This window comes from Arachis hypogaea, chromosome 2, assembly GCF_003086295.3.
Source record: "Arachis hypogaea cultivar Tifrunner chromosome 2, arahy.Tifrunner.gnm2.J5K5, whole genome shotgun sequence".
Taxonomy (NCBI): domain Eukaryota; kingdom Viridiplantae; phylum Streptophyta; class Magnoliopsida; order Fabales; family Fabaceae; genus Arachis; species Arachis hypogaea.
In genome coordinates this window covers 75,771,263-75,785,757 of record NC_092037.1, presented here as the reverse complement: position 1 = coordinate 75,785,757, position 14,495 = coordinate 75,771,263, and the positions used below count along the sequence as shown (strand labels likewise).

Below are 14,495 nucleotides of genomic sequence, written 5' to 3'. Positions count from 1 at the left end.
CCCAAATGTTCATACCCCTTTTCTTGTTCTTCTTGGTTTAGCATGAGGACATGCTAATGTTTAAGCGTGGGGAGATTTGATGAATCACTATTTTATACTTATTTTGCATTGAATTAAGTGGATTTTGTCAATTATTCTCACACTTATTCATGTAAATTGCATGTTTTTAAGTTTCCTTCCTGATTTTGTACTATGATTGAAAAAATACTTCCTAGGCCTTAAAATCGCTAAATTTTAATCCTCTTTTATTACCATTTGATGCCGTGATATGTGCGTTAAGTGATTACAGGGTTTATAGAGCAGGAATGGCATAGAGGATGAAGAAGAAGCATGTTAAAGTGGAAGGAACACAAGAATTTGAAGATTTGAGAAGATGGAACTGACGCGCGTGCATGGCTGAAGCGTACGCGTGATGAAGCCATCTTCCAAGCGATGCATATGCGTGACTAATGCATAGGCGTGACCAGGAGCGTCGTCTACTAACGTGTACGCGTGGCCGGTGCAGAGTTCAAACGACGCGTATGCATGGCTGACACGTACGCGTGACAAGCGTCATGTGCTGCAATAAAGTAAAAATACTGAGGGCAATTTCAGAGCTCATTTCTGGCCCAGTTTCGAGCCCAGTATGCATATTAGATGCTGGGAGTGAAGGAGGAAGGCATCAATTCAAATCATTCTATTCATTCAATGATACACTTTAGTTTTAGATAGATGTAGAATTCTAGAGAGAAAGGCTCTCTCCTCTCTCTAGGTTTTAGGGTTTCTTCTTTTATTTTAAGTTTCATCTAGGCTTAGATTCTACTTCTTATCTTGATTCAAGTTCCTTAATTTCTTGTTATTACTCCTTTGCTTTCTTAGTTTTATATGTTGTTTCCTTTACCTTGTTGCTTTATTGTTCATGACTCTTTGTTGATTCCAATTTCCTTTTAATGCACTTTGAGGTGTTTTATGTTCATTGTCGTTTTCTTTAATTTGTGCTTATTGTTTTCTTGCAATTGCTAATCTTAGATTTTACTATTTCTTGTTAGTTTTTTTATGTTTCTAATGTGTGCCTTCCAAGTGTTTGATAAAATGTTTGGTTGGATTTTAAACTATATTTTTGTGTTCTTGGCTTGGATTGAGTATTTTGAAGACTCTTGAATTGTCAAAGTCTCTTGTTGATTGGTGATTGAAAGTTGCTTGTTGGCTTGAGCTTCACCAAGTCTAGTCTTTGATTAGGACTTGTGAACTTAAGTTGATTTTGCTCACTTGACTTTCCTTCAATTGTTAGAGGATAACTAAGTGAGAGCAAAAGGCAATTACCATCATAATTGACGATGATAATGAGGATAGAAATTCCAATTCTCAACCCTTGCTAGGACTTTTTTTAGTTGTTAGTTTATTTTCTTGCTATTTATATTCCTTTTTCATCATTCAGAAAAACCAAAAATTGTTTCCCACAACCAATAATAAGTATAATTTCCTGTAATTCCTTGAGAGATGACTTGAGATTTGAATACTTTGGTTTATTTTTATTGGGTTTGTACAAGTGATAAACAAATTAAACGTTGACTGAGGATTAATTGTCAGTTTAGAACTATACTTGCAGCGAGAATTTTTTGAGATATTTTTTACCGACATAAATTCTTCATCAAAATTCAACAGAAGATAAACCACAAAATTAAGGTTTATCAAGAAGTCCATAGCGACATCTGTGAAAATAACTTGGAAGCTAGATCACTAGCTAAAATAGTCTTGCGAGCAGGCTTCTATTAGTCGACCTTGCGAAAAGAAGCAACTGACTTTGTTAAAAAATTCCAGCCTTGCTAAAAGCATGCTAATTTCTATGTAGCACCACCAAAAGAGCTTATTAGCATCACATCACCTTGGCCATTCGCAAAATGGGGCTTGGACCTCCTCAGACCATTTCGTCAAGAACCCGAATAGGTGAAATACCTCATAGTCGGGATGATTACTTCACTAAATGGATCGAAGCAGAACCTTTGGCAACTATCATGGCCCAAAGAAGTCAAAAATTCTCCTCAAGAACATTGTTATCCGGTTTGGAGTCGCATACTCCATTACCATGGACGATGGAACTCAATTTACCGACTCAATACTCAAAAGTTTGGTGGCGTGCCTCAAGATTAAGCATCAATTTATGTCGGTAGAACACCCTCAAACCAATGGACAAGAGGAATCCACGAACAAAGTCATATTGGTTGGGCTCAAGCATCGATTACAAGATGTAAAGGGTGCATGGGCCGAAAAGCTCCCCCAAATCCTGTGGACATATCGAACAACTCTCCACTCAACAACCGGAGAATCTCCATTCTGACTTGCTTATGGCGTAGAAGCCATGATTCCAATAGAGGTCAACAAAGAAAGTCTAAGGGTTAGACTCTACAATGAAGTGGGAAACGTCCAAGCTCTTAAGGAAGAACTCAAATTCCTTCCAGAAGTCTAAGAACAAGATCAGGTAAGGGAGGAAGCATTAAAGTAAAGAATGACCATAAGGTTCAACAAGAAAGTCATCAGAAGAAACTTCGTCGTAAACGACCTCATACTCATCCAAAATGACATCGGCGTGCAGAAGTTAGGCAAAGAAAAGTTAGCTACAAATTGGAAAGGACCTAACAAGATCATGGAAGTCTTGGGGAAAGGTTACTTCAAAGTTTCTGACCTCAAAGCAGATGAAGTCCCAAGGTCGTGGCATGCATGCAACATAAAGAGATACTACAACTAGAAAGAGAACTTTGTTCCCTGATGTACTCTTTTCTTCGACTTCACGGTTTTTTTCTGACAAGGATTTTTCCTGAAGGAGGGTTTTAACGAGGTATCATAACAAGGACTAAGAGTTACAAATAACAAAGTTCTTAGTAGTCAAATAACATTTGTAAATCATTATTTCACTAATGACATTTCATTATTTATTCCATTGACTATTCTACTAACATGCACTAATTTAAACTTGAAAAGCGCAAAAATCATTGTCCGACCTAAGATGGTCCGCAAAATAATGAGACGAGGTCCAAATTAGTCTAAGAAGTTATATATGCAAATTGTGGCCAAATTTCGAGAAACCACTCATACGAAACAAGTCGGTGAAAGAAATAGCCACAATATAAATTGAAAAGAAACTTATTATGACCGACCTTGAAAGGTGGGTACAAAGTCTTCAAAAATGGAAAAAGAATTATCATAACCTTCTAAGAGATATTTGACCTTATGAAAACTCACACTATTTAAAACGGGATCAATAACGTAGGAAACTATTCGCAAAAATTCGAAGATGAAAGTTGTTTGCAAAGCATTTTTGTCAAAAATGTAAGTCAAAACTGTAAAAAAACTTATATTAATAAGTGTAGCAAAAGTTACAACATCTCAAAAAGCCTTAAAAGGGCAGTATCCATCAAAGAAATGTGCAAAAAAGCATCCAAACTAAGCTATTACAAAATAAAATTGTTCTCAAGATCCACATATTGGGTCGTTAGATATCAAGAAATGAAATTAAGAAGTAGGATCTGTTCGCCAGAAGTCATGTTGGAAGTTTCTTGAGGTTGAGCCGAGGAGGTAGGAAGAGTTTCTTCAATATTAGATGGGGAGAAGGAGGGTTCCTTGTCCATCCTAGTTGGGAAGCTTTGGGAAGCTTCCTCAACCTGGGCACCTGATGTCTTAAGATTTTCAAAACGAGCATTGTCATCAGGAGGAGGAACAATTTTTCCGTCAACCACAACTATGTCGGGATTAATCAGGGAGAGATCTCCCTCAGGAGCAATAACCCAGAACTGAGCTTTCAAGTTCTCGATTATATCATCCATACCTTGGGCAATTGACTCCTCCAGATCAGCATACCCTTCCTTCAACCCGGCGACCTCATCCACCAAATCCAATTTCTCCCCAAAAACTCGGGTATAACTCTCTTCAGCCTTCTTCTTTAAACCCCCTGCCATAACACATGAAGCTTCAGCCTGCTTTACCCTCTCTCGAAGTTTTGAAAGATCAAAAATGAAAGCTTCCTTCTCCTTCTCCAACTCCAGTTTAGACTCCTGCAAAGATGCCACATTGGCCTACAAGTCTGTTAGAGTTCACTGAGTGACACCAAGGGGAGTCTCTGCAAGTTGCTTCAGTAAAGCAGAACAAACCTTGACCTTCCTAATCCCACCTCGGGCTAAAACTTGAAGATAATTTTTTATAAAAACATCATCCATACTGATAAAACTCTGGAAAAGGACATGTTTCTTACAAAAAGCCACAAAATCGAAACCCTTTTCGTACACACTGCCCAACTCAGAAGTGTTTTGTTTCTTCGGTTTCAGCTAACAGGGGGAATGGTCTGAAGATTGGATCCACCAGGAGGAGTAAAAGGTGGAGGAGTAGGGTAAGGAAGAGTCTTAATCAAGGATAGAGGACCCAAATCTGACTTGGAAAGGGATGAGAGGTCATTCGATTTACTGGCCTCTTTTAATTGAATAACTTGGGTAGTAGCATTTTTTTTCGCTTGATGGAAAGTCTTTAGAGCGTTCGACCCGCTAGTTATCCTTGCTGCAAAACCAAACATCAAAGTTGGATTATATAAGCATGGTAAACACCAATAAAGAGAAATCTACAAAATGCAAAGAAAGTACTACCTAGTTCGATACGAATGTAGCTCAGCTTTCCTACCAAAAATTTCTTGGTATCAAGGTTAGGCGCTCAGCCCCAACACTCTTGGAACAGGGCAACTACACACTTCTCTATCTCATTTAAATCCTCAAGATTGTATTTTATAATTGTGGAAAACTCCTCCTAATATAGGTTTAAACGGACTTCGTCTCTCTTATTTAAAAAGAAAGGTCAGACACTCTAAACGGATTGGATCTTGAAAAAATAATTTTTGAAATCATGGAAAGAATTGTCAAAAATCGAGAAGACCTTCCATCCTTGAACAACCCAGAAGGAAATTCAGCTCTATTTTTTAGAACTGAATGGTTTGGTGAGTTCAAAAAGATAAAAGAAATTTTTTGAAGACAACGGTAGGTCAAGTTCTTGACTTATCAGTTGATAGATTTTCATAAAACTCTAAGAATTGGGGGTGGAGTTGGGAGGGGGCAATAAATAAAGAAAAATGTCTAATCTAGATAATCAATTACCAGATTTTGTTAATCACAATCGACATCGACGCCAAAAACTTGATAAGGAAATTGTATAACAATATTCCATAAAACTACCAGCAAGTGCACCGGATCGTATCAAGTAATAAATCTCACAAGAGTGAGGTTGATCCCACGAGGATTAAAGGTGATGACAAGTCATCTTATGCTAGTTTTACTAGCATTTTTCCTTGCTTTTATTAGGATTATTACACTTTCTTGCACAATAATTTAGTGATTGGAGTAGAATTTCATGTTTATCTTGGCTCAATCAAACATGGTTAATTTTATACAAAATCATGATATTTATGCACAATTTAGTTGATTATTATGAACCTTATGATTTTGGTGAGACTTTGATGGCATGTTTGATTGATGGCATGTAAAAAAATGAAGAAAGAAATACAAGGTGCAGATGAACACTGCGTTCATTTGAAGAACGTAACGTTCACAAGTGACGCGCACGTGTACAAGACACCTACGCGTGGGGAAGCAATTTTGGAGATCCACGCGGATGCACGCATGGCGCGCACGCATGGATTGAGGATCAGTGTTCACCAACAATGAACACTATGTTCACTTTGAGTGAACGCCTGCGATACTTTCAGAATTTGAATTTGAAGATGGGCAATGACACGCACGCGTGCATGACGTGCACGCATCGATGTGATACCATTGGTAATTCACGCAGACGCGTACATGATGCTGGGACACAGAAGTGATGTTTTATCATCCACGCGCACGTACAAAGGACGCATACGCGTGAAGAGCGTTCATGGCGCGAACGGAGCGTTCAGTCAATGAACGCTGCCAAAGAACGCGAACGCATGCATGGTACGTGCGAGCATGGTTGAGGTAGAAGACAGTATCGACGTGCACACATGTGGTACACGCACGCACATAGGACGCGCACGTATCGGTGAAAGAACACTACGTTCAATTTGAGAACGCTACGTTCACCTGATGCTGCAGGGAAGTACCATTTCTGACCCACTTCATCAGAAGGCCAAAAAGCCCACTCCAAGGACTGAATGACTGAATTAGAAAGTGTATAAATAGAGGAATATTTGATTTCATAAGGATCTCTTCGGCATATCTTCTTTTACACCTTTTCTTTTAGTTTTCTTTAGAATTTTAGATCTGAGTTTTATTTTCTTTCTGTTCTTCATTTTTCCTTCGACATTTTTCTTTTCCGTTTTGGTACTAAAGCAAAGATGAACTAAACCCCACTTTCATTAGGGAGAGGAGCTTTATTGTAATTCCAATGAATCAATGAAATTCTTCTTCTTCTCAATTTAATTGTGTAGCAATTGGATACCTCCTACTTTGATTGTGAATTATTCACTCCAGAAGGAGGTTTAATTCAATTGAATGTGGGTGTGAGCCTCGGAAGGGGAATCACCTTCATTAGAGCTGAAGCTCTATCCTTCACTACTCTCTAGATCAACACTATCAGGAGGAATTGAGATCTTGAGAGTTAGTGTGGCTTATGGATGAGAGAAATGTGCTCTAGCTCTTCTCATGACAATTAGATCAAGGAATTAGCAAGATTGATTGTGATTAGAGAGATTGGATTGACAAGGAATTGAGATCCAATCAATTTCAATCCGCCATAGATCTATACATATGATTGAGAAAGGAGTTGAGACTCAATTGATTCATGAAGGATTATAGTATCTCTAATCCCTGAAGAATCACTTTCTTTGAATTTCTTTCACTGTGATTTTTCTGCACTTGCTGCAATTTACATTGTCTAGTGCTATTTTGATTCCCAAAACCCAAATCCCTTTATTATTCATGCAATTTAAGTTTCCTTGCTATTTAATATTTCTGCACTTTTAACTCATGCACTTTAAGATTCAGTTCTTTTTAATTTCTTGCACTTTAAGTTTCAGTCAATTTAGTTTTCTGCCATTTACTTTCCTGTCAATTTACATTCTGCACTTTAGAATTATTGCAATTTACTTTCTGTCAATCCGATTCATCAATTTTAGCTTAACTAAATTCATCACCTAACTAAAGTTACCTGATCCATCAATCCCTGTGGGATCGACCTCACTCTTGTGAGTTATTATTACTTGATACGACCCAGTACACTTGCCGGTTAGATTGTGTGGAAATCTAATTTCCCCATCATTAAGTTTTTGGTGCCGTTGCCGGGGATTGATTAGATTGACAATGATTAAGTTAGGTGATAATCTAGATTAAGCATTTTTTTTCTGTTGTTTTTGCTAAGCACACTAACTATTTGAGATTTTGTTTCTACTAATCTTAACTGCACTCAAGCAACAGAGTGCTCTGTTTGTGTTTTGTGTTATTTTGGTTGCATGCCAGTCGGAAGAAAAGGTGATTCCACCTCTTTTGATTCTGAACCAAAGATAACATTCTTGAGATTAAGAAGAGAAGCAAGAGGGAAGGGAGTTGTTGGAGCAGAATCAGAAGAAGAAGATCAAGAGATGGAAGGTAATCTCCCCAATCCACCTGAGGACATGGCTAACAACAATGGCCAACCTCAGAGAAGAGTTTTAGCCTCCTACACTATCCCTAACCTAAGAAACTGTGGTAGTAGCATCTTAACACCCAATGTCCATGCCAATAATTTTGAACTCAAACCCCAACTTATCACTCTAGTTCAAAATAATTGTCATTATGGAGGAAGTGCTGCTGAGGACCCTAACCAACATCTCTATGTGTTCTTGAGAATTTGTGACACTGTTAAAACCAATGGAGTCCATCCTGACATCTATAAACTCTTGTTATTCCCATTTTCACTGAGAGACAAAGCCACACACTGGTTAGAGACATTCCTAAAAGAAAGCATCACCAATTGGGATGATCTAGTTAGTAAATTCCTAGCCAAATTCTACCCCCTCAAAGAGTCATTAAGCTGAAAACTGATGTGCAAACCTTCAGGCAGTTAGAAGAAAAATCATTGTATGAAGCTTGGGAGAAGTATAAAGCTTTGATTAGAAGATGTCCAGAAGGAATGTTCAGTGAATGGGTGGAGCTGCAAAATTTTTATGAAGGCTTGACCATGAGTTCAAGGAAAGCCTTGGACTATTCTTCAGGAGGATCTCTACAAATGATAAAGACTGCTCAGAAGCACATGATCTCATAGACATGGTGGCCAACAATGAGTATTTCTACTCCTCTGAGAGACAAGCAGCAGCCCCCAAGAAAGGTGTATTTGAGCTTGAAGGAGTTGATACAATCTTAGCTCAAAACAGATTATGCACCAATGATGAGCGGATAATTTATACGCTTTTTGGCATTGTTTTTAGGTAGTTTTTAGTAAGTTCAAGCTACTTTTAGGAATGTTTTCATTAGTTTTTATGTTAAATTCACATTTCTGGACTTTACTATGAGTTTGTGTGTTTTTCTGTGATTTCAGGTAATTTCTGGCTGAAATTGAGGGACTTGAGCAAAACTCTGAAAAAGGCTGATAAAAGGACTACTGATGCTGTTGGAATCTGACCTCCCTGCACTCGAAATGGATTATCTGGAGCTATAGAACTCCAAATGGCGCGCTCTCAACGGCGTTGAACGCCAAGTACATGTTGCTGTCTGGAGTTAAACGCCAGAAACACGTCATGTTCCGGAGTTGAACGCCCAAAACACGTTATAACTTGGAGTTCAACTCCAAGAAAAGCCTCAGCTCGTGGATAGATCAAGCTCAGCCCAAGCATACACCAAGTGCGCCCCGGAAGTGGATTTATGCATCAATTACTTACTCATGTAAACCCTAGTAGCTAGTCTAGTATAAATAGGATAAGTTACTATTGTATTGGACATCTTTTGACAGTTAAATCTTTTGACTTTGTAGTCTTTGATCATTCGGTCTCTTGATCATTCAGGGGGCTGGCCATTCGGCCATGCCTGAACCTTTCACTTATGTATTTTCAACAGTGGAGTTTCTGCACACCATAGATTAAGGGTGTGGAGCTCTGCTGTACCTCAAGTTTCAATACAATTATTGTTACTTTCTATTCAATTCTCTTTTATTCTTATTCCAAGATATACGTTGCACTTCAACTTGATGAATGTGATGATCCGTGACACTCATCATCATTCTCACCTATGAACGCGCGTGATTGACAATCACTCCCGTTCTACCTTAGGCCGGGCGTATATCTCTTAGATTCCCCAACAGAATCTTCGTGGTATAAGCTAGATAGATGGCGGCATTCATGAGGATCCGAAAAGTCTAAACCTTGTCTATGGTATTCCGAGTAGGATTCTGGGATTGAATGACTATGAGAGCTTCAAACTCCTAAAGGCTGGGCGTGATGACAAACGCAAAAGAATCAAGGGATTCTATTCCAACCTGATTGAGAACCAATAGATGATTAGCCGTGCTGTGACAGAGCATAGGACCATTTTCACTGAGAGGATGGGATGTAGCCATTGACAACGGTGATGCCCTACATACAGCTTGCCATGGAAAGGAGTAAGAAGGATTGGATGAATGTAATAAGAAAGTAGAGATTCAAGAGGAGCACAGCATCTCCATACGCCTATCTGAAATTTCCACTATTGATTTACATAAGTATTTCTATCCCTTTTATTTTCTATTTATTATTAATTTTCGAACTCATCATAAACCAATTTAATCTGCCTAACTGAGATTTACAAGGTGACCATAGCTTGCTTCATACCAACAATCTCTGTGGGATCGACCCTTACTCACGTAAGGTATTACTTGGATGACCCAGTACACTTGCTGGTTAAGTTGAACGGAGTTATGATCACACCAGGGATTATTAAGATCCCAATTCATCACACCATGATCTCTTTGGGGTATTTTTGATTTCATACAAATACAAAGAGACCAACTTTAAGGATCATAATTTCGTCCACCAACCAACAACTTCAACAACAAATTGAAATGATGTCAAAGAGGATGGATGGCTTACAACTTACAGCAGTGAGCACAACCACTCAACCGCCAATGGTGTGGGGACAACAAGAAAAGAGCTATGAGGAGTAACAGCCAGAACAAGTGCAATACATGCATAACCAAGGTGCTGGACAGAATTAGTTCCATGGAGACACTTATAACTCATCTTGGAGGAACCACTCCAATTTAAGGTGGGGAGAGAACCGAAACCAGCAATATTGGCAAAGAAACTCAAGCCAAAATAATTCTAGAAACATAAACCACCAAAACCATCAAAACCATTAAAATACTAACCAAAACCAATACAGAAAACCACAAAATAATCAACTCCCATCCAACTACTATCCACACAATAATTCCTCAGCTAACCAAAATAACTTTCATCCACCCTCAACATCCCACGCTCAACCACAACCACCCCAAGGATCACAAAGAATCTCAAATTTGGAGATGATGATGGAGAAAATGATCAAGCATCAAGAATTGGCCAACAAGAACCATGAAGCCTCATTGAGAAATTTGGAGAGGCAAATTGGACAATTGTCCAAGCAAACAGTGGCTGAAAGACCAACCAATGCATTACCAAGTGACACTATTTCTAACCCCAAGGAAGAGTGTAAAGCAATTCAACTCAGGAGTGGAAGAACATTGGAGAATGCATTGGCAGCAAGAAGCAAGTAGAAGAAGACAAGCATGAACAAGAGATATCCAATAAAAAGGAGGAAGAACTACAAACTTCAAAGAAGGGAAAATAAGTCATGGAAGAGCAACCACAATTGGAGAAGAAGGTGGTGAAGCCATACACACCTCCTTTGCCATACCCTCAAAGGTTCAAAAGGGAGCTCAAGGATCAATAATTTCCCAAATTTCTAGAGCTTTTCAAGAAACTGGAAATCAATCTTCCACTTACTGAAGCATTGGAGCAGATGCCTCTATATGCAAAATTTCTCAAGGAGCTCATTATCAATAAGAGAAGCTGGAATGAAAAAGAGACAGTGATCTTGACCCAAGAATGCAGTGCAGTGATTCAGAAAGGCCTACCACCAAAGCTCAAAAATCCTGGGAGTTTCATCATATCCTACACCATAGGCAATATGACCTTGGAGAAAGCTCTCTATGATTTAGGTGCCAGCATCAACTTGATGCCTCTCTCATTAATGAAAAAGTTTGCAATAGAAGAAGTTAAGCCCACAAGGATGTCACTCCAAATGGCTGATAGATCACTTAAGATACCCAATAGAGTTGTAGAAAACTTGTTGGTAAAAGTTGGAAAATTCATATTTCCTGCTGACTTTGTTATTTTAGACATGGAAGAAGAGGGACATAACTCAATTATTTTAGGGAGATCTTTCTTGGCCACAGCAAGGGCTATTATCGATGTAGAGAAAGGTGAAATGATTCTCAGGGTGCATGATGAGCAAATGATCATCAATATTTTCAAAGCCATGCAATATCCCCCTGAGAAAACATAGCACATGAGAGTGGAAATGATAGAAGATCTGGTGGAGAAAGTGTTTGAAGCCAACTGTCAAGAAGAACAAGAAGAAGAGATAGAAGCAGTTCAAGATGTCTTAGAGGAACAAGTGATTAAAATTTCCTCTAAAGGCAAGACAAAGGAAAAGCCAAAATAAGAATTGAAGCCTCTGCCTCCACATCTTAAATATGCATTGTTTGGTGAAGAGGATAGCTTTCCAATGATCATTAACTCTGCTTTGAGTGAAGAAGAAGAAGGGAAACTCCTTGTTGTATTAAAAGCTCACAAAGATGCATTTGGGTGGACTATTGATGACTTGAAAGGCATAAGCCCTGCCATATGGAATGTTGGAATGTTGGAATTATCTCTCCAATTTCTGACAGCTCATGGGTAAGTCCAGTTCAAGTGGTGCCAAAGAAAGGTGGGATGAATGTCATTGTTAATGAGAAGAATGAGCTCATTCCCACAAGATCAGTGACAGGGTGGAGGATGTGTATTGATTATAGAAGGCTAAATGATGCCACAAGAAAAGATCACTTCCATCTCCCCTTCATTGACCAAATGCTTGAAAGGTTGGCCGACCATGCTTATTATTCCTTCCTGAATGGATATTCTGGCTACAATCAAATAGTGGTTGACCACATGGATCAAGAGAAAACCTCGTTCACTTGTCCCTTTGGAATCTTTGCATATAGAAGGATGCAATTCGGGTTGTGTAATGCCCCAGTTACCTTTCAGAGATGCATGCTATCAATCTTCTCAGATATGGTAGAAAAATTTATTGAAGTCTTTATGGACGATTTCTCTGTTTTTGGTGATTCTTTCAATGCTTGCTTGCACCATCTTACCCTAGTCTTGAAAAGGTGTCAAGAGACTAATTTAGTTTTAAATTGGGAGAAATACCATTTTATGGTGCCGAAGGAATTGTTCTTGGTCACAAAGTTTCAAAAAAGGGTATAGAGGTTGACAAGGCAAAAGTAGAAATCATAGAGAAACTTCCTTTACCAACCAATGTGAGAGCTGTTAGAAGTTTCCTAGGGCATGCTGGATTCTATAGAAGATTCATCAAAGATTTTTCCAAAATAGCTAAACCACTAAGCTATTTGCTGGTGGTTGATAATCCTTTTGTTTTTTATGAAAGCTGTAAGCATGCCTTTGAAACTTTGAGAACCAAACTCACAACAGCACCAATCATCACACCCCCTGATTAGGAATTACCTTTTGAACTCATGTGTGATGCAAGTGACCTTGCAATTGGTGCTGTGTTGGGACAAAGGAAGGGCAACCTGCACCATGTCATCTACTATGCAAGCAAAGTATTGAATGAAGCACAGAAAAATTACACCACAACAGAGAAGGAATTATTAGCTGTAGTCTATGCTTTTGATAAGTTCAGATCATACTTGATTAGATCTAAAATTGTGGTTTATACTGATCATGCTGCCCTTAAGTATTTGATGTCAAAACAGGATGCCAAACCAAGGCTCATTAGATGGATATTACTTCTACAAGAGTTTGACATTGAGATAAAGGATAGAAAAGGGAGTGAAAATCAAGTTGCTGATCACTTATCAAGGCTGCCACAAGGAAGAAGTCAAGAGGTTACTCAACCAGTGAATGAAAGCTTCCCAGATGAACACCTCTTGCAAATTCAACAAGCCCTCTGGTTTGCTGATGTTGCAAATTACAAGGTTGAAAGGAAGATTCCTCAAGGATTCACCAAACAACAAGTGAAGAAGCTACTCAATGAGGCTAGAAAGTTCGTGTGGCACTAGAAGGTGCTCAGAAGGTGTTTAGATGGGATGACTAGAAGGTGCATCCCTAAAAATGAGATGAGAGATATATTGTGGCACTGTCATAGTTCAACTTATGGTGGGCATTTTGGGCCAGAAAGAACAGCAGCTAAAGTGCTTCAAAGTGGATTTTATTGGCCAACTATATTCAAAGATGCCAGAGAATTTGTGCACCAATGCAATGAATGTCAATGAGCTGGAGGGTTAACGAAGATGAATGAAATGCCTCAAAACTTCATTTTGGAAGTTGAACTTTTCGATCTCTGGGGTATACACTTTATGGGCCCCTTTCCTCCATCCTTTTCCTTCAAATACATTCTGGTAGCAGTAGAGTATGTCTCAAAATAGGTGGAGGCCATGGCAACAACTACCTGTGATGCACCGATTGTTCTTCAATTCCTCAAGAGACACCTATTCACCAGAAATGGGGTACCTAAGGGTCTTATTAGTGATGGTGGTGGCCATTTTTGCAACAGACAAATGGAAAAATTGCTCCACAAATATGGAGTAATTTACAAAGTAGCCACACCATATCACCCTCAAACTAATGGCCAGGCTGAATTGGCTAATAGGGAGCTGAAAAGAATCTTGGAGAAGATAGTTGGGGTCACAAGTAAAGACTGGGCAAGAAAATTGGATGATACTCTGTGGGCATATAGAACCGCATCACAACCCCAATTGGAAAGTCACCCTTTCAGCTAATCTACGAAAAATCGTGTCACCTTCCTGTAGAGCTAGAACACAAAGCATACTGGGCCGCTAAGTTCCTCAATCTTGACTCTCAAGCAGCAGGAGAGAAAAGGTTATTGCAACTCAATGAGCTGGATGAGTTCAGATTGGAAGCTTATGAGAATGCTAAGTGACGATCGGATTTCTATCGGTAAATAAATTCACAAATATAATCGCGTTGTAAGTATAGTTTCTAAACCAACAGAGAATCCTTTTGTACAAAAGTTTTGTTTGTCACTTAAGCAAACCCAATAAAAATAAATAACCGAAGTATTCAAACCTCGGGTCGTCTTCTCAAGGAATTGCAGGGAGGTGTTCTTATTATTGGTTATGCAAAGGTATATTTTGGGGTTTGAAAAAGGGTTGAACAAGTAATTTAATTGACAAGAAAAATAAATTAATAATTAATAAAACTCTTGGCAAGGTATGAAAATTAGAAGTCATATCCTAGTTATCCTTATCAATTGTGATGAGAATTGGATTTTTCTCCC

General features: G+C 38.7%; 1 protein-coding gene across 1 annotated transcript; it reads left to right on the top strand.

Moving 5' to 3' along the window:
• The first annotated feature begins 11,102 nt into the window (after positions 1-11,102).
• LOC112723897 (uncharacterized) lies at positions 11,103-11,480 on the top strand. The gene has a single exon (XM_025775263.1). The coding sequence runs from the start codon at positions 11,103-11,105 to the stop codon at positions 11,478-11,480; it is 378 nt and encodes a 125-aa protein (XP_025631048.1).
• Positions 11,481-14,495: the final 3,015 nt, after the last annotated feature.